This window comes from Anguilla rostrata, chromosome 7 (assembly GCF_018555375.3).
Source record: "Anguilla rostrata isolate EN2019 chromosome 7, ASM1855537v3, whole genome shotgun sequence".
Taxonomy (NCBI): Eukaryota; Metazoa; Chordata; class Actinopteri; order Anguilliformes; family Anguillidae; genus Anguilla; species Anguilla rostrata.
In genome coordinates, this window is record NC_057939.1 from 11,622,977 (window position 1) to 11,644,761 (window position 21,785).

General features: G+C 44.2%; 1 protein-coding gene across 3 annotated transcripts in view; it reads right to left on the reverse strand.

Annotated features, from left to right (window-relative positions):
- Positions 1–21,785, reverse strand: part of LOC135259001 (zinc finger protein 800-like) — a 36,365-nt gene that overhangs the window by 10,539 nt on the left and 4,041 nt on the right. For all 3 annotated transcript variants that reach the window (XM_064342800.1, XM_064342803.1, XM_064342802.1), the window contains exons 2-3: positions 10,878–10,959; positions 9,679–9,853 (exon numbers count right to left, since the gene is read on the reverse strand). In XM_064342800.1, the coding sequence (XP_064198870.1) occupies positions 9,679–9,853; positions 10,878–10,925 (223 nt within the window). In that variant the 5' untranslated portion in view covers positions 10,926–10,959. The remainder of the gene's footprint in view (positions 1–9,678; positions 9,854–10,877; positions 10,960–21,785) is intronic.

Here is a 21,785-nt window from a genome sequence, read left to right on the forward strand (position 1 = left end):
ACAATCTGGTAGGCCTAACAGACAGAAATGGACTTGTAAACCGGCTGAACGATATGATTCAGTACATTGCTGAAAATTCCATAAGCATAATCTGTCCAAAGCATACCCAGATAGAATGCACTACATCTTAAATGTAGACACTAGTTTCTGGGCAGTATGGACATCCACAAAACAGCTAGCAGTGGACGAACAAGAGGATTTCTTCTGGCTCAAAACAGGGCTCAGGTGGTGACTTTGTGTGACAGCGACTACAGTCGATCCAGCTTTACTGCCACACTCAACTCGACGTGCCATCTCCCCATATTTGGCTACATTTAAAATGGAAAGTTCTGGTCTTCAAGAGACATCCACAATGCATTGAGATGTGTGCTACAAAAAAATGAAATGTGTGACCAAAATAAATAAAAAATGTAAACTATTTAAATATTTATTAAAGGTTTACATATTGTTAGAGCCAGAATTGGGGGGAAATACAGCGAAGGATTGTAATGGGGGTCATTTAACAGGAATAGTGGTATTTGGAATTTTCATATGTCTTCAAATGAGTTTCATTTTTGTCACTCAAACATTATGGTACAATATTTAAAAGGCTTTTCAGAATTTTATTTAATTTCAATCTGCACAGATAGGCAAAAACAAGTGTATGTTAATGCAGCAGAATCCACTTAATTGCATAACGGATTATCGCATAATTCGGATATTTGCATAGAACTGTCAAATCCCGAACCTCTTCCCATTCATTCCGTTGTACAGAGATTGCTCGTTTGCATAAACCATTAGCGCACATTACGGATATTTTCAGGGAATTATGTCCAATTACATCGCATAACGATCTATAAATATAAGGTTGAAAGTTGGCAGATGTGACACAAATAAACCAACAATCGCCCTATACAGACACACAACCGCTAAAAATGTACTATGGTAGGCAGTTTCTGTTGGAAATCACGACCACAGCGGACGCCTAAGTGGCGCTCGCGGTCGTCAGCACGCGGTTTCATTCTTTTGCGCTATTTAACGGATTCTACTGCAATTCGTTTAGTGTGGAGGGCTGCGCATAAACTTGAAAGCAGACAAAACTATAAACTTGAAATGCCTTATCGTTCACAACGAAATTGTACCAATAAATTCACAGGTCATTTCTAATCGTTTTAGAGGTTTTTTATTTTTTCTGCACGATTTCTAGGCCACTGGAAAAAAAGTTATGCGGCCAGTCCATGACATGTCAATGCAGGAAAAGCCCTGAACAAGCCAGCTAACTAGCCAACATGTTATGACACTTCTACATCAATCAGAAAATTATTAGTCGCCGAAAAATATGATTTACTAAACTAGTCAACTGTTCATGAAAAACCAAGCTGGCCAATATCAGCTACAATTTGCCTCTCATGAGCATGTACTCCTGTCTGGTCACAGAGCCTGGATCAGATCAGATCACAGAGCCTGGATTAGATCAGATCACGATGGTGTCTGCGCTTTAAGGCCAGGAGCTGATCGTGCCGCCACGCAGTTACCCAGGGAGACGAGGGGGGGAGTAAGCTGATCTCAGATCAGCTGCTGTACATTTGCATGGAAACGGCCACGCTCCGCCTGAGGTGCGTTTCGCTGACTCTCCCCCTCTCCCTGCGGAGGGCGAGGTGCATCTGGATTCATCTGGACCCGCCTGCTGCGTCAAAGAGACGGGGGCACGTGAGGACGGGACGGGGAGGGATGGGGAGGGGGGGCGAGGTGCTTTGCTCAGGCTGTTTTTCACACGTTCCCCGTGAAGGGGGGGGGGCTTGCGATGGCATCCGCCCAGGCTCAGAGATCTGAGGGGGATTTACACTCTCTTTCTTTATCCATCACTCTCTCCCTCTTTCCCTTTCTCAGTCTCTTTTTCTGTAAGATTCCCTCTGATTTTATCCACACTAATGAAGCGGGAGGGAAAAGAGGAGAGAGCTTTGAGCTGCTGCTTTACTCCCTTCTCATCCCGAACGCCGAATCCTCATGATTTCGCACATTCATCCACGGACAGCCTGCCTCCCTTTCACATTTATTTAAATATACAAAATGCAGATTTCGGTGAGTTTTAATATTTATTTAACAGGCTTTTGCACCAAATAAATAAATTTGAAAATGAAGAATTTATTCTGTTTGGGTAGATATTTCTGTATATATAGAGAGGAGCGGATAAAGAACTACCGAAACATTATGTTCTGTCAGTTTTGCGGTTGCTTACATTTCCCTGCAGTGAAGGTGAACTAATGAACTCTTTGAAGCCTTCATATGTAGAATCTATGTTTGGCTGTGTGTAAAGGTTGAAGCCAGAAGAAATGAGAAGTCTGCTCTACAATTTTCATGCGATTTGTGTGTGTGTGTGTGTGTGTGTGTGCGTGCGTATTTTTATATGTGCATGTGTGTGAACACGTGTGTGTGTGTGCACATGTGGGTGTGTGTGGGTGGGTGTGTGCATGTGCGTGTGTATTCGTATATGTGCGTGTCTGTGTGTGTGCGTGTGTATTTATATACGTGCTTGTGCGTGCGGATGTGGGTGTGTGTGGGTGGGCGTGTGCGCGTGTATTCGTATATGTGCGTGTCTGTGCATGTGTGTGGGTGTGTGCGTGCGTGCGCGTGCGTGCGTGTTCTAATGAAAGCTCCTGCATACAGTAGCAGCTGCTACCTCTGAGAGAGCTGTGGTTGCAGTGCGCAGGGAGCAGAGCAAGATTAGCATAACTATGATGAATAATCTCATGAAGCTTGTACGGGCGGCGCTAAGAGCACTTCAAGAAGGAAGTCTGTGACGCAGAAAATCTCCCGCGACTCGCAATAAAGCTGCCAGGGGTCCCGCAGCCACAAACAGAGATAATAAAAATCACTCACCGACAGATAAACCTGAGCGTGACGCTCTGAGAAATACAGCCAGCCATACATTTCATATTTTATTAAGAGGGGTGCGCTGGCAGCACTTTAATAATTATCAGAGCCATAATTTAAAACGCGCAGGCGCTGACTGTGTGACCACGGTGAGTTTCTCTCACACGAGCGCGCAAAAATATTTTGGTTTCTTGGGGGGGGGGGGGGTGAAACTGAACTGTCACACTAGTGATGACTAATAACAGCGCTGAGGAGAGCTGAAGGAAACCACAAGTCAGAGGGGGCAGAGAAGGGACGCGTCAGCCCGCGTTTGCGACGCGACCGCGTTTGATGTAGCGGCTCTCGCTGTGCATTATGAGCAATGCGCGGCCGTGCGCGAAGACGGGCGCGTCGCCGTCAGTTACCATAATCCGACAGATCCGTCCGCCCGCTTCCTGGAGTGCGGTGGGGCATGCTGGGAAATCAGCCGGTGACCCCAATCCCTCAGTCTCTGCGGGCGACGGCTGTCCCGGCGCTCTGCGGGCCAGGGAGCTCGACCCCGTGTGTGCCAGCGTGCGAGCGTTCAGCGCGCGATGCAAAAGCGCAGCGGAACCTTCTAGAAACCCCCCCACTCTCTAGGTCCCGGTCTCTGGACGAGTGACCCCAATTCATAGCCGAAGGGCTTTCCTTAAACAGCCAACCGTAGCTCCCCGGCAGTGACTGGGGAATAAAGAGGGTTTCAGGTTCAGAGAGGCGAGGCCTTTCTGTTGATGTGGGCGTGATAACGCCCTCGGTGCAGGTGCTGGGAGCGTGCTGGGCGGCACACTGGAGCGTAGTGCGCCGGATTCGGCCCGGTCCGCGGATATCGCAGCCGCCGCGGCTGGTTCTTTCTGCACCAGCCGAGCATCGTAATTCTGCATCTTGAAAACCCGGCGAGCGATTGCATCCATTTTAACTTTCTCCACAGGAGCTCGCGGCTTTTTAAAAAAACACCACTGAAACAAAATCTAAACGAGAGCCAACAGGAGGGAAATCCAGCGAGTAATCGCAGAAAGGCCAGCCTCTCACCACCTTCGCCGCTCCCCAGAACAAAGAGAAAGGGTGTGGTGACTCCATCCTTTAAGACTGCCTAATCTCCTTAAAACCCTTGATCCAGGGCAGGGGTGTGTGTCAGGCAGGGAAACTTCACAGATTACAGAGAACTACACTACACCTGCACAATGGCTAACACGTGGAGGCAGGCTTCACTCACTACCCGACCGGCTCAGCCGGCACCTGTACGTTCAGAGCTGGTCTGGGGCAGCGAAGCTTGCCTGTGCCTTGGGGAGATTTCCTGAGGTGGTAAGTCCGGAGGGCTTGCATCACACCCCCCCCCCCCCCAGAGTGCCTCCAGGACTTACAGAAAACCCCCCAGGGCAGGTGTTGAGCTCCACCACCTCAGCTTAAGAATAGGTTCGGTGGGACATGATGCAGAGTGTGACAGCTCCGCCGGAGCAATGATAATGCTTTCACACTTACATCATCAGCACAGCCTACTGTCACTTCACGCAGGCAGGAGGTCACTGGGTTAACACTGAGCTGTTTGTGTGCAGTGCGTAACCAAAGCAAACAATCCATAAAACACTGAGCGTTTGAGCTAGCCTGGCACCGCCCATAAAACACTGAGCGTTTGAGCTAGCCTGGCACCGTCAATAAAACACTTCCTGAAGCCCAAAGGGGAAACGATACTGTGCTTTTGACTGGCACATAACTTGATTTACTTTACAATGGTCTGAGTAATACTGCTGTCTAGGTAGTGCCGGGAACGGTGAGGTGCGACGGAGATGTGACTCTGTGATTGATGGACAAGTAACAATGAATGACTGGCAGTGACTAATCCAGTGATTCTTCAGACTTTTTCCCCCCACACTCCCACTAAATTTAGTCAAAGCCAGTCACTTGTTCAGGTAAACTTTTCAGCTTTTCAGTTTGGTATCAAAAACAGCCTTTCCATCAAAAATGAAAAATATAGGACACGTTCAACCTGGTATTTACAAATATTTTCCAGTTTTGGTGAATTCTTTACTGCTAAAGTCAATAATTGTGTGCGCGTGCATGTGTGTAAGTGAGAGAGGGGGAGGGAGAGAGAGCATGCCACTAAACCCATAAAACCCTGAAAGAGTTAAATGAAAGTCAAATACAGCCTGACAGGCTGCAGTAGCACAATGGGGCTCACAGCGAGTTCATTTTCGAATGCAGCACAAGACGCGCAGGCAGCTCTCCCTCTCCCTCTCCCTCACCCTCACCCTCACCCTCTCCCTCTCCCTCGCCCGCGACACGCTCATCAAATCCCGCCAACATTCAGTCAGCGTTCAGAAAAGGCCCAAGTCAGCCACTCTGACAGAGCGCGCTCAAATCCTAAAAGAACACGCCAGCGAAACCGCAGACCGGTGCCCGTGACAGTCACGGCTAAAAGGCGCAATTAAAGATCAAGTGGAACGCCCCTCAAAGGCGGCGAAAGGTGCAGTTTATCGACCCAAAACAGTCCCCCTTCTGGCTGATCTGAATGCGCGCTGATGGGCTTGTCACACACAAGCAGGATGAGTTTTCCTTCACGCGAAGCGAGAAATGACTTTTTGCACCCTGATGTGCCGTTTTTTTTGCAGGCTCTACCACATCAGACTCAGGTGAAGTCACCTGGAGCAAGTATCTAACACCCTGGTGAACATGTGTCGAGTACATCGAATGTGCTAAACAATGTTTCATGGTGAGTTTTAAAAATCTGGTAGAACAGCACCAAACTACATTAGGGGGGAAAATGAATACTTTCCATTAGCTCGGTGACATAAAGGAGAAAAAGGGTCAGAAATGTTAAAAGTTTGGGGCTCTATTTTCCGGGAAACAATGGCGTACAGCACATGGGTGCAGTCACAGATGCAACGCGTGGGTGCGTGGGAGTGGCTACTGAATGTTGTCACTGAATGTTGTCACTTTCATGACCAGAGGTGAGAAGAGAACAGCTCAAAGTGCATGGCGCAGGTGGAAAATGGGCTAGATTAGGCTGATTATATTATCAGTGGATGTGTTGCAGCTGGATTCAATTATAGACAATCAAGTGACCCCTTCTCATTCCCTTTGAGAGCCGAGCGCCTTGCGCCCCAGCATAGAGCCAAATTCCGTGATCTACCACTGCAAATGGAAGATGAGGATATACTCGTCAGAAGAGGCTTCTCCCAAGAGGAAACTGATGTTCTTGTGCAAGAGGAGCAGTCGCCGTGGAAGAAACTATGGCACCTCAAGCCAACCGCCAAGAGCAGATGATTATACATTTAATCAAGTAGAGATAGCGCAGTTAATGCATATTGCTGTAGTCCAATGAGAACCGTTACCCAGTGTAGAAAAAAAAAATCTCTGCCTTACACCTTCTGTGCATGCGACGGCCAATTAGATGCTTCATTATTCCTACAAATTGAAATAAAGAAACGTCATCCAAATAGACTTTTTTTTTTCTGTCTTACCAAACAAACAGGCTAATCCTTCTCATGAGTGTTTTGTCAAATATGTTAAATTTGTAACAATCTTCCCCTCTGCAAATAGGCCCTTCTCAGGGGCATCATGCACAAATCACCTAATCACAGCCTCCTTTATATTAGGCATAATACATGTGTTTGTGTAACGAGCCAATCAGTAAGCTTTTTTATGAAGAACAAGATATTTGCACTAATGTTGTTCTTAGTGCATCATGGTTCACACATTCATTTGAACTAGTCACATAATTAAAAAATGTTTTAAAAAAAGAACAAAATACAGAACCATCAGGACCACATTGCAGTATGAGGACGGCCAATTAAAATTAAAATATACTCCCCGCCCCCCTCCCCCCCCCTCACACTTCGGCGTATAGCCAAATGACAAAATTACCAAATGGACTCAGGCACCTAAAAATCCAAGATGAAAATGAAATAATAAAAGACAAAATGTTGTATAGTTAAGAGTTAAAACTGTGTGTGCGCGCATGTGTGTGAGTTTACAATTAGATAAAAAATTCTTCAACTTTCAAGTTGAAATCTAAGCCAGGCAGTGCTAATGAAGTCAGGTCACAACCAGCAATGAACTGCAATGAACGCTTTGTGTTCTTGGGCTGCGGAATAAACGAACATAATTACAACTTTGAATTCCCCCAAGAAAAATGTGACCAACAACTGTGACCATTGTAAATTCAAAATGACTGAACGAAACATTGGCTCTTTTTTTTTATCAATGAATACAGCAAAGCTCCAATGGCCAAATGTCCTGTGTTTTATACTGCCCCGTGTGGTAATAATAGGGATGGCCTGCATTCGTGTTCAGAGTTTGTGTGTCACTGCGTCTCAGTCCATCTAAAGTGGATATGTGTAACCTATGTGGCAGTACAGAGATCTCTCAGAGATCTCCGCGCAAGTCTGAGAAGCCTGAGGAACCAGCAGGTTCAGCTCAGGCCTCCCTGAAGTCCTGCCCCCTGCCCCCCAGCCCCTCCCCCACCCCTCAGAGTAGGATGTGTCTAATGAGAGGGGGCAGGTCTCAGCAGGTCCCCTTCTGGCCAGAGGGCAGAGTGCAACCAATCAATGGAGCCGCCACAGTCAGTCTACTTGGAGTTTAACCCTTTCCTGCCTCAAACCATAACATTACTTTTGCCCCTGCCCCGGACATGTCAAAAATGCAAGCACAACACATTTTTTCCCCCAATTTCACGTTTTCATATGTTTTAAAAGCTTACAACATTTTTCCCAAGGCTTAAGAAGCTAAAGCATCAAAGCATCAAAGGGAGGTCCCCTGTTGAAAGCTGTGAGATCTAGCGCATGAATAATCCACAAAGGTTTGGATCGGTTCTATAAATGACTGCAGGCCCGAGGATCACAGACATGCAATATCAGACAGGTCATACTTAACACCAATTACATATACATACAGCGTGCTGCTTAACTGATACGCATGGACACACACGTACAAAGCATTATTTCTCACCCATTACACAAATACACACACACACACACACACACCAAAACTAAATTAAATATAGATGGGAATCCACTACAGCAACATTAGGCTCAATTAATCAACCTCCCCCTTGTGAGTCGAGCCAAGACCAACAGACTGCTTAATGCTGCATTTTGCCTGTCTGCAAAAATACAGTGATCCTAGTCCCCTATACTGTACTTCACCAGTTCATTTAACCCAAATGGAAGTCAATTCAATACTCCATGACCTCTAACGCACGGATATCACAGAAGAAATAGCCACGCATTAAACCTAGCATAAAGAAATAACAGCCAAATCTCCACTCCAAGTGAAAAGGCCCTAAATTCAGAGCACTTGCGCAAAACGGAATAGTTTTCACAATCCAGAAAAGACTTAGGCTGAATGTAATCTTATGCAAGAGCACAGATATTTATGAATCGTTATTCCCGGCATGTGTGTAATTATATAAAGCCAAATAAAAAGTTCCCAATAATAAATAATAAAAAAAGACTGTAAAATACAGACAGCAAGGTAAAATATGGCTCTTATTTGATTACCATATACCTGTTTTTAGCGGGGAGGTTATGGGAATCCTGTCCCCAGTATAGTGAGGATTCTGTCTTCAGTCAGAGGCACTTTAGAGCCCTTTTCCCGCTGAACTATTTGGCCCAACAAACAAAGAGCCAGTGAACGTTGAGAAACCCATTTGCGGAAGCTCTGTCTTTCATGCGGCCAAAGCCTGTGTACAAACACCACGCAGAAGTCACAAAGACCCTATATCTGTGCTCGCGAATTCAGGGGAGCGATCGTGACTAGAATGTTCTTCCTCAAGCCGAGTCAAGAGGCCAGGCCAGTTAGAACACAAGAGAGCGTGACACCACAGCCCGTTGCATTCCCCCGGTTCAAATCTGACAACAGGTCACATGACAGGGGTGTTGATGCCGGACAGAGGTCAGGTTAATGGGGACAGAGAGGGTGGTTCCCGCTCGTCCATTAAGTGCGAGAATGTGTGTGCACGTGGTGGGGGGGTGGCGGTGGTGACCTGGGGTCTGAATCCACTCCTCCCCACCACATGCATGATAATCAGACTTGGCAGCAGAATGTCCTGTAATCCCCTTTGAACTCTGACCTTTGGGGTCACTTTGGTGGGCTGCTTTCAAAAGTGCTCAATGAGGTCATGCAAACGACACAAATGAGTACAGGGAGTAGCGCTATCCATAGCCAGACAAGTTTCTTGCATCAAACTAGAACACATTTCAGATTGTTAATAATGTAAGCTGCCCACACCTTCAAGGATTCCAGTAAAAGACTGACACTCATCTCCTTAACGAATAGAGCAAAATGTTTTAGCATACTACCTTCATCAGTGAAATAGTGTCGGGTTGGCAACCGTTCTGTTATACATTTATAAAAATAATATGACCAGTGTTAAAATGTACATCAAGAGTTTCAAATTAATGATTCCCTTTTAATAAGGCTAGCTCCTGATGGTAAAAATTGTCAATAATTAACAGAAATAGCCAGCACCCTTTAACAGAAATAGCCTGCAAGCCAAAGAAGAGATGGGAAGATCAAAAGAATTTCAGAATCCACAGTTACGCACGCTCAATGCCTTTTCACATATTTGCAGCAAAAGTTAAAATTAAAATGTTTTGAAATACAAATTTTCCTCAAAGAAACCACATTGATCACACACTAAAATAAAGTCAATTTCCTGAGCAATATTATGCACTGAGGTACCTTAAGATTAGCAATTAGCAATCAAGTAATACCAAAGGGCCCGGGTACGTAGTGTGCAGGTGGGGGAGCGGGGTGCAGTGTATTGAGACTGTAGTGCAGAGGGAACAGTGCGCTGGGGAAGGGGCACACCTGCAGTTTTGGTGTCCGTGCCCAGGCTGCTGGTGCCCACGCCCACGCTCACGCCAGCGCCAGGCTCACAGCAGCTGTGGTGCTGCTGCTCGGTCTGGCAGGACTTGTCCTTGGTGGCGGTCTTCTGCACTTTGGCTTTGGGTTCGTCCGCCTCCTCGGTGTCTTTACTGGGGCACTGAATCAGGGACAGTGAACTGGGAGTTAGCGCACCGTCTGAAAACAGGAACTTGCAGTGCAGCTCAAAAACATCTGGTGAGGGAGAGGAGGAGGGACGCCGAGAGGGGGGGGATGGGGAACGCGACCGATGGGAGTAAAAGGTGTTTGGACCTTGAGTCTTTAGAAATTGGTGCCACAGATATTCAAACAGAAGATGGTACTTGCACTCAGAGCAACACTGGTCATGAATTTATGCATGTAGCTTAAAATGTAGTGAATTTAGGAAGTGCAGGCCCTGGGGGATAAGACAGGACAGTACAGCACACCCATTACCTCCACCACTCAGACACCGCCCCCCCCCCCACAAGCTTTGTGGAGGAGTGTCACTTTGGCCTCTGTGCAGGAGGACCCTTAACGGAGGAGCAGCTGTTGCTCTTATCAGAAACAGCGCAGCCTCTCTCCTCCCCTGCTTCATTCAGCCCTGTACGCACTGGGCATGGCTGTGCGGTGACACGCTAACCCTTCCCAGAGATAAGGCACTCATCACTGACTTAAGAGTGCTCTCTCCTGCCCCCCCACCCCCACCCCCACCCCGTTCCATGCATAACTGCCTGCCTTCACCACCTCATAGGAGTGAAAAAACAAACACACGCGCAAAACAACAAACACACCACCAAACACCTCAACACCACACAAACACACCCAACCCAAACACACCGCAAACACACACACAAACACACCCAACCCAAACACACCGCAAACACACACACAAACACACCCAACCCAAACACACCGCAAACACACACACAAACACACCCAACCCAAACACACCGCAAACACACACACAAACACACCCAACCCAAACACACCGCAAACACACATACAAACACACCCAACCCAAACACACTGCTAAGGCTAATGCCCAGCTGCCTTCGGTGACATCATCTTGTGGGAGAGAGAGCGCTGGCATGACACTCAGACTAACTCTCGGGCCCTAACGCGCTGGTGACGTAGCCGAGAAGGAGGAGGGGCCGTTTGCGTACCTGCTTGCGCACCAAGCGACTCCTCAGACCGGAGTGTGGCTTCTCCATTCTGCTCTCTCCTGGGCTCCCAGTATCAGCTCACCTGTAGTAAAAAAAAAAAAAAAATTTTTTAAAAGAAGCCATGTGTGTGAGACAAACATCAGACTTTTTTAAAACTCAGATAAGAGAGTTCCATTTTCACACTCAAGTATCCCCACGGTGAAGAGAGAGACTTTACTGCAAGTGAACCGTGCCAAAAAACACAGTTCTGCTACCGTTTCGAGATATCCCCACGGGAACCAATCTTCCCAGAATTCCTACACACTCCCCCTGCCAGACAATTTGACCGTTTCATCCCTGTACTCCGGGGGATAAATCAAGTGACAAAGTCTACGTATGAAACTCACAAATTCTGTTTTCCATGCACTGAACACTAGAGGGAGACAAACTTCCGATTTCAGCAGTTCCAAATCTGAGTAATAAAGATGAGTGCAATGTCTATCATCAATGTAAAGATATCATGGCGTTCCTAGACCCTTAGAACAATAATAATTAAGCGTCAAAATGTTTCGTATATTTCGTATATCCGTGCTCGTCTTCCATAACAAAAAGCGAGACAAACTGGGCATCAAAGTATATCATCAAAAGTGTAACAAGCATCAACATCACCTACCTTTCTTGCAAGAATAGCATTAATGACATTTAATGGCAGCATAAGCCGCGTTTCCACCGAAATTACCCGGAACTTTCAGTCCCAGGAACTACTTTACCAGGAACTAAAAGGTTCCTTCAGCCAATGGTTGTCTGCGTTTCCACCGGGGTCTAAAGTACCGCGAAGATTAGGCAAATTAGCCCACTGACGTTGTCGTCGGTCCATCTGTCATATGATTTCTTCTGTAACCCCATACTACCACCGAAGTAGCCTACATTATTTTCTAATAACCGGGACAGCCCGGATGGGTTTATTCCACTTATATACAACGGGTTACCAACAATGACTATATATGGTTACTTTTGTATTTATTAATTTTCATATATCCTCTCAAACACATTCATTAACAGCAGAAAACATGCACACGTTGTAAACAATTAGCTGTTTTATTACTTTCTCGTCGTCAATTCCATATAGGCTAATCGCAAAATGACAAGAATAGAACGAAAACTCGGACTTGCGTGAAAATGTAAATTAGTAGTGGTACAGCCACCGTTTGCTTTCCTTCGAAGTTACTGCTAGCCGAGCAGCGAAGTGTGCCCTCCAGATGCGAACCATGCACCATAAATGAGTCCATAGTCTTCCTGGTCTTTTCGTGGAATTGAAAATGGCAGTAAAATTGAGTAAAATTACGGCAGTCTGAAAAAGCTAAAGGGAAGATTACTAGAATTAACCTGTTATTTTACCCGGATAAAAAGTGCGGAAGATGATTTCCAGTTTGCTTGTACTGTATCACCAATGTTAATTATGCAGAACTACCGCATACCTCACATAACTGTATCAAACGTTTTGAGTCAATTACGACGGGCTAACAAAGAAAATCCGGAAGAAAATATTCAGCAACCGAATGAATCCGTTTGAATGTTTTGGTAGCCTACGTAATATGCTGTCCCAGCACGAATGCTTAGCATTTTATAAAACGAATACTAAAGCAAGAAAAGAACAGAAGAGCACACGTTATAATTCCAAGACGTTGATAGGCTATAAACAAAAGTAGGCTACTGCGCCGCATAACATACAAGTTTGATTTGAAGTTATTATGAAAATAAATTGGTTTGCCGCTGCATATTTTCAAACATGGCGGGTAATGGCGGAAAATAAATACAACACAAACGCTACGAGTACTCGACCAATCAGAAATGTTCAGCGCTGCAAGCTCCACCCAAAAGGTTCCTGTACTTTCGGAAAGTACTACCCCCCGAGCAGGAACGTTTTGGGGGGTAAAACAAAGCCCCCAGAACTAAATTTAGACCCTAGTTCCTGCGGTGGAAACGCACTGAGTTCCTCAAAAGGTTCCTAGTTCCGGGGTATAGTTCCTGCGGTGGAAACGCGGCTATATATACCCACTTCAAGTGGGAACAGAACAACTGTAAATGCAGGGACAGGCCACATTCAGCAGACGAAAGGACTGAACTGAAGGAGGCTGTGCAAAGCTGTGCTTCAGAATCCCGCCAGCACTTCCCGCACCTGTTGCACACTGGGAGTTGGATTTCTTTGAGACACGTGGGCTAAAGATGGGCCTAAAACAATGAGCACAGCTAAATATCCAGCCAGTGATTGCCTTCCAATTAGCTGTGTCTCAGCTCCTGAGATGCAGTACAGTGCTGTCCAGCATCACATCAGCACACAGAATGGAAATACATCTTACCAAAGATGTTAGAAGCACCTGACCAAAGACAACTGCATATAGAATATGACTGGCACTGGCTGGCAGCATTGTACATAACTGAACATTAGGTTTGAGCATATATAGACTTGTCCCCCAACTTTCAAAATTGAAAATAAGGGATGCTAAACTAAAACGCTTATGATTTAAATGATTCACAAGGACAGCCATATCAAAAGGGTGATTTCAGCCCATGTTTGCATCCATAATTGTGTACCCAGATGCTTAATTACAAGTCGAACGGCTGCCATGTTCTTTTGTCATGTTATTATCCAAGTAAAACTTTCTCTGATGGTACAGTGTACACTGGTGCATACATGCCCACAAGAAATTGATGCAACCAGTGGGCAATAAGAGGAACCAGTTAATGCAGGTAGGAGAAAAAGGATTCAAAGCGCGTTTAAATAAAAACAATAAAGCAAAATGGGTCTGAGATGAAAAATATATATAAATATATATAAATACATACATATATATATGTAAATAATATCACAAATAAGAGTCAATGACAATAATAATAGCAATAAATATCCTAAAAACAATACTGCATGTAAACTTGAACTGGTTTACTGCATATGAATATCTACCCCACTCCAAGTCCATGGACCCATCTCTTGATAGCAGGAGAACACCAGCTCTCCCTGGGTCACAAGGCCCATGCCCATTTTTACATCCCCACCCCTAACAGGGTCTGAGGCTAATTATTTAGCCTAACAAGCAGTTTCAGGCCAGCCATTTTACCCTACTGCCTCTGCTTACTTTTAAGGGTCAGTGGGAACATGAAGTACACAAGGAAAAACCAAAGCCGCACATTTTGAGCCAAATCTTCCAGACGTATGGCTGCACTTACAAGGCTATACTGAGTGAAACACTCCACATCCACAGATCGGTCCCATTGTTGTCATATCACAACATATTGAGAACAACGGAAAGTTCGAATCTGAACAGATTTCCTCTCCATTTACATACGCATCGTGCATTCTGCTCAGGAAGTGGTGACGCACTGCCCAGCTCTGCTACTTCTTTCTGCCGACTGCCACTTCCTTGAAAGTTTTCAAGCTAAAAAAGTTGAGTGTGCAACTGTTGACTTCAAATCTCACAGCAAATCCTAACCTCTGGTTGAGCATGAATTCTTGCAATTGTCATTTACACATGCTTGTCAGACAGATTAATTTTATACAGTACGTGATCCATTTACACAGCTGAGTAATTCCATTAGCAAGCAGATCTAATGGTATGACTGTCAGAGAATCAAATCCACAGCCTTCTGAGCTCAGCTTTGTCAAACTTTTAAACTAGATTACAATGATTTTGAAAGTTTTGAATATGGATTTTAGTCCTATATTTTGAAATCTGGGACCTTGACAGATCTAAACCTATTTTTTTTTTTTTTTTTTAGGACTGGATACTTTTCATTCAGACTGAAAATTATCAAGACAGAACAGCTCATGGTTCAGAATTACATCCTGACCAAACCAGTGCCACTGTTGGTCAGTAGTCATCTGGATTAAAGGATATTCAAATTCAGCACCATACGGGTAGTGAAGGTTCGAGTCAACTGTTTAGTAGTGACTCACTCCTCTGGTCTATTGGGAATCTGAAGTCTGTTAGTTCAGAACCAGCTGCAGAAGAACTACATCCCCCAGCGTGCTGACTGCAGAGTTCTGCTGGTGGACTGAAGCCTGAAAAGAAGGCGTGTCTGCATGCTCTTTGATGGACACATGCTGTGCCCCTGTCAAAGAATGTGTTAAATACCAATGCTATTTGGTATTCCAAACTGGGAGGAAAGTTAAAAAAATTATGGATAAAAGTGCATTTTCTTGCATTAGCCTACTTGTCTCCCAAGCCAGTGTCAGATTGTTACAGCTCGTCTCCACAATTAGTCGAGGCAAATGAGGTTTGACAAGGGTAATGGCACTTCAACCTCACTAAAAAATCTTTTACTACAGTATAGTTCAAATTTTAAAAAATCAACACACCAAACTGTCACACGAAATTAGGCAGATAACTTTTAATGTGAGTACATGAACATTATTGGCTGATGGCACCTACCCACTTTTGCCATGACCAATTAGATTATAACTTCAGCTGCTACCCACACAGAAAGACAAAAGCACTTACTAAGTTCACACCAAAGGCAAATGGACACCTGGATGGCTGCACAGGACTGAAGGAAGTATATTTTCAAGTGTACGCTGAATGGACAATAAAGATTTCAACTCTATTCACCCATTCGGTTTCAAAAACCCAAATACAAAAGAACAGACCTCAGGCAGCATTACAGCAAGATAGAATTGGCGGATTTGCCCTCAAGAGGTGCTTCTGCGAACAATTAGCCACTTCAAAGAGGGCTGTAGTTTATTAACACAGATTAAAATGCACTCTTATTTACTAATTTGATTTTAATGTACACTTATTGCCTGAATTTTAAAAAAAGTATTTTAAATTACTATTTATTCCAGGCATTTAAATAAACAAAACTACTAACAATTTGCAGATAAGGATTAAGGTTAATAAGTGTACATGAATGGGTCACTATTAGGCACACCTATCTAGAATTGGGCAGGGCCCTCTTTTGCTTCCAGAACAACCTGAATTCTTTGCGGCATGGATTCAACACGTGCTGGAAACATTGCCTAGTGAATTTGGTCCATCCTGACTCGAAAGCACCATTCAGTTCGTACAGATTTTTCGGCCAACACTTGCATGCAGTGAACTCCCCCATTCCACCTCATCTCAAAGGTGCTCCACTGGATTATCATCATGTTCATGGAACCAGCTTGAAATGCTGGATATAAAGTATACGTTCAAAAAAGGGTTGACTGGTCATAAAGGGATGTACATCATCAGCAACAATGCTTAGGCATGCCGTGGAGTTCAAATCATGCTCAGTTGGTATTGAGGGGCCTGATGGGTGCAAAGAAAACAATCCCCACACCATTACACCACTAACCACAGGCACGGTCACAAGGCAGAAGGGATCCATGGATTTAGGCTGTTTACACCAAATTCTGACTCAACCATTTGCATGCCACAGCAGAATTTGAGATTTGTCAGACCAGGCGACGTTTTTCCAATCTTTAATTGCTACTGTTGGCCACCTGCTTCAAGGTTTGTGGGTTCAGTTCTGCACACTGTTATAAACAAGTGTTATTTGAACATTTGTGGCCTTTCTGTTAGCTTGAGCAAGTCTGCCCATTCTCCTCTGATCTCTCTTATTAACAAGATGTTTTCAGACACATAACTGCCACTTGCTGCGTGTTTCTTGCTTATCGTACCATTCTCTGTAAACATTAGAAAGCATAGTGCATGACAATTCCAGGAGGGTAGCTGTTTCTGAGATGCTGGAACCAAAATATCTGGCACCAAAAATCAAACCACGGTCAAAGGTCTTGCAACATGTTTGGTTGAACAACTGAACTTCACCATGTCTGCATGCATTATATACTGAGTTGCAGCCACATGATTTACTGTTTATAGGAGCAAGCTATTTGTTTTATCAAGCAGGTGTACCTAATTAAGTGGCCACTGAGTGTAGGTTTAACATCATTTACCATTATTTGTCTCAGTTGTGACATTTCTGAAGTTTAAAACCAGTGTCCTTGAGTAACCAGAATTTTATCCAAGAAACAAGACAAAGAATTCAACCATAGAAGTGTTGAAAAAGCAGAGCCAGTTCATAAACACTGCTGGCTGACCACAGCAGTACACCGCCACCCTGTGGTACTAAATGGCTCAGACCACAGTTTCCTTCTTGGCTGATGCAAAGGTATACAGCGGCGGGAGCCAAAGCACCTTTGGCTGCCACAGGAGACACGCTTTCGTGTGCTCCTGTGATGCTCCCACATCTGAAGATGAGCTGCTGTGTCTGGTTCTGGGCCGGAGCCGAGCAGTCCGATCCAGCGGTGTGACAACTCCCCACCCCCCATCCTCCATCCTCCACCCTCCACAAGCACCACAGCCTGTATCAGCAGCTAGACCGAATCTGATCAAGAGAGAGCTCACTTTGGTCCATTCTCTCCAGTTTCTCACTCTTCAAAGTAATCTAGGTAATCTAAGTATTCTAAACTCCACCACCACCCCCCTTTATTCAGAATTGTTCCACCATCACACAGCAGTAAGGTTCACATCGGTTTGCAGCACTGAAATTTCAGGTTCAAATCCAGTTGAGGCAAAGCAGTTGTACCCCCAAGCGAGTGAATAATTCCACAGTTTCGGTGCATACCCAGTAGTATAAGAAGGGGCAATGCGTTTTAAAAGAATGTAACCTGCCCAGATCGCTTGGGCCGCCAGTGTGCGCTAGGCCAATAAATCACGCGGTGTAATGTGAGAGTGCTGCAGGTGTTGAGACAGCTGAGCACCTGCACTGCTGCTGTTACCACATGCCTGGGCCTCTCCTCCCACAGCACCGTCCCACAGAACGGCACAACGCTGTCCTGCACTGCCCCCTACTGGCAGCACCAGTTAAATGAAGGGAGTCAGCCAGAGGAGAAAAATGAGAGGAAGAGAAGCAGGGGCGATGAAGGAGGGAGGGGGCCACAGAAAGGCTACGGAATGGACCGGAAGTGCCGCTGATCTGAGATCAGCCAAAAGAACGCACTCTGCTTCCTTCTGTACATACATGGCTGGTCGAGGATCAGTGCTGCAGTGGAAATCAGAGCTGGACGTAATGAGAGAGGGAGGAGGAGGGTGGGTGGAAGAGAAGTGAAGGATTGGATGACTTATAAGGAAAGAGAGAGGAACAGTGAGTCAGTAAGTAAAAGGGCACCAGACCGCTTCAAGTAGGGAACTGAACTTTGGGCTAGATTCACAAGTTTGTTTCCACAAGCAAACGGACCGTAGCTAAATCCCATTTTCACTTTAATTTCCCTGTTCAAAATCCCACCGTCATTCAATGTTTGGTTGCTGGAAAGTTTTTTAAAGAAGAACAGATGTGACCATGAACATGAAGGACTGTTGACACCCAGTGTGGGAGCAGCATCTGTAGAAGGCAGCACAGCACACTGACTGTCTGTGAACCTGCAAGTAGTCCTTTCGGAACCTGGGAGCCAAACTGCTGCCTCACTCTCGCTGGTGCATTCTGAGCACTCAAAATAAGGAGCCAAGCCCACAGAGCTGTGCAGTGAAATGATGTCATGAATGTGGTGGATGTGGTTAGTCGGTCGTAGTGGACAGAAGTGGAGCCCACTTACAATGGAAAACAAATTAATTCTCTGTTATCAAGGCCCCATGCTGAATTTACACAGAATCGTATTAAAAGCACAAGAGGCTGTCAGAGCAGTGAAACAACAGGCCTTGGTAACCATAAAATATTTCTTAAATATATACAGACCTTTATGATGCACTTTTCAATGTATGCTAGATTATGACCCAGTTACCTCAAAGTAACATGACCTTTGGTATGGTATCCAATTTGTTGATATAATGAATACCACGTTTGCTCCCTACAGGCATTATTGTTATGATTAATATGATTATTATCTTTCCATGGCCTCTGCATTAAAACAGAATGTCCCACTCACAAATGTTGTCCTGTGAAACTCGCCGATTTTCATGATGTATAATGTTCAAGATAAAGTATATACTATACCAGAGCAAAGTGATGCTACCACAAGTTACTCAACCAAAGAACCACCAAGAAAGAAATCCTCCAAGATTGCTTCACTCACAAGATGCTGATTCTAAGTGTATCTAAAATCACAATGGGAGGCACAGCCTTCTCTTACAGTGCTCCTGTCTTAGGGACTAATCCCTCTCTGCATGTTCGGACTTCAGACACACTGTCTGAGTAAGCTCAAAACTTACCTCTTCAGATAATCCTTTTGTTAAAGATGTCTGGGAGGGGTAAATCAAGACCACAGAGCTGTTGTGAGCTGAGCTGACTCTGCTGCTACCCTGCCACTGCATGTGCATGCTCAGGTTAGCTGCCCAGTGCCTTGTTGGGGGGTACTGCCTGTTCAGGATCACTCTCATGGTTGTGTAAACCCCCCTGACTTGTTTCTTCACATCTTTTAGATATGCTGCCATAGCACAGCACACTGGGGCCTTTCCATATTAGAACTGAGGCCTCTATATATCCAAAAGTCAATATAATTATATAATTATCATATTAGCGGTAAGGCCCAATAATTATAGGAATGAGAAGAACACAGAAAGAATTGTAGATAGTACATATAAAAACTAAATTACACAACCCTAGAAGAACAAATAGCTTAGCCTAAATGTAAACAAAGTATGCTGACGCCTCAAATATATTTTTTAAATGGAAAATTATAAAATAGGCTACGACTTGTAAAGAAGATAAATCCAGCAAAAAAATCAATCACAGGACCTTGAGTAAGGCATTTTCATTAGTTAGCCAACATTAGGTAGATTAAAAGGTATAGCCCAATAAAAGCCACTGTCTGTATAATATTAATTACACAGCACTAAATCTTTCATAATTAAGCAACCATCAGACCAGTACCAGCGTACCATCAAGCTACAAAAGACAAGGGATTGCTTCATTCACAGGTTCTCTTGTTTTCTCCCCAGATTTAAAAAAGATAAGCCACAGTCAGTTGTATGATGGGTGTACATATTCCAGTTAGCAAGTTACAGTTGATGACAGAGATTCACTCTATTCTATTTTGCACCATTCTCGTGCTTAGCCCACAGATTTCAGTCAGTTCCGTCTCGGCAGCTTCGGCACTGATTATGGTAAAATATGCAGATCTGCACCGTTACTACATGACAGTTGTTGGCACTAAACAAAATGGACACTTGTGTGTTCTGCTTGTAACTCTGATAAATGTTGAGGACTCCCAGCATTCATCCATGGCAGTAACAGTTGTATAATGAGCACTCCCAAGAGCAACCGCTTTAAAGGAGCGCAAAATCTCAGTGTATGAAATTTGACCAGTTTTTCCAACAAACATGATGATATTCATGGCGGTTAGTGTGTGGGTAGCATAAAATACCTCACTTAAGTTCTTGCACCCATCCACTCGTTCCATCTATACTTTGTAAATGCAAAAAATAACAAGTGACTTACTACACAGATATATCTTTGCCACATTTTGTAAATTGAAAATCACAGAAGCAATACTATGACAAATAAAATACAAACGTATTAAAATATGTTAATGAATACTAAGCAATTTCCTGAAACAGATCTGATAAAACAAAAATGTGAATTTTCATGCGAGTAGTAGCCTACCTAAACAAGACTGACTGAACACTACCTAAGTGAATCGGCCATGCTGGTGTTTTTTTGCCACGGTTGGCAATAGTTTTTGCTCTACTGGTTCTCAACAAACCAAGATATCCTCAGGTAGAACTAGTCCCATGCAAAGTGCTGAACTTGTTGGGGGGGGGGGACTTCAGAAATAAAGAGACCTTCATTCCAGAAGTCTCCCAGTAGCTCATTTAGTTGAAGTACACAAATCTCCCCTAATTGAGATGCACATGCTCATCACTGAGCTACTTCACTGCCTTAATGAACAGGTGAGTCCTACAGCCACCGCGGGCTGCACACCCACTTCCACCTGAGATGATTCCACCTTTCAAAAAACTAATTCTGCAAAGAACGGGAAAATAATAAAAGTCTAAAAATGTCAACCAAAAAAAAAACTTATGGCAAGTCTGTCTTTACCTAAATAAATATTATAGATATAATCAAAAAACAAAGACATAGTTGGGATGTCAAAACTGCAACTTTGTGCTGTTACTTGTGCATTTCTCTACCTGTTTTTATTTCATGCGCAGGACAATATAACCTTTTACATTTAATGGACATACACGTAATACAGTAACTGTCGGCAGGCAACAGCAATGTGAAAGCAAAATTTTTAGCACTGACACACTGCAATGAACACCCCAAAAAGCCACTTCAGCTGACAACAGCAAACTAACAGTAACAACTTCCCAATAAAATATGCACACAGACAGAAACTAACCCACACAGAACATTCCATGTAGTAGCCTACTGGAAACAGATAGATGTGAGGAAAAAAACTATCACGATTCAAAATGCACATGCTCCCCCAACTTGCCCGACATCAAAGAGAAACAGACACCATTCACTTCACTGCTGTTTTTTCAACTACAACAAAAATTTTGGGGAGGGGGGGGTTATGGAACTATTACATGGTACTTAAAAACTCCATTTTCGACCAAGTTTACAGCTGATACTGAGGACGACTAATGAAAGACGAAGAACATGCAAGCTGCAGACACCGCTTTGTTTTGCTATTCAATATAGCTGACATTCAATATTTCTATGGCTACATTTATAATCAGTGAAAGGCAGTATATTTACACTCCTAAAGTAGCCAACTACAGGATACCTTTTATTGTGCAGTGGCAATAAAACAAACCTCAATCAATATGAAAATAACATTGATGGCAATGCAACATATCACTCATAGGTAAATGACAACAAGATTACAGTTACAACAAGATTTGTGAACTCTGGTTAGCTTCTTTCTTTTTTACTCAGGGGAGGGGGCAATATCTTGAAATGCTACGATGGTAAGTCTAGAATGAAAACTTTTCATCTTTACAAGGCTGG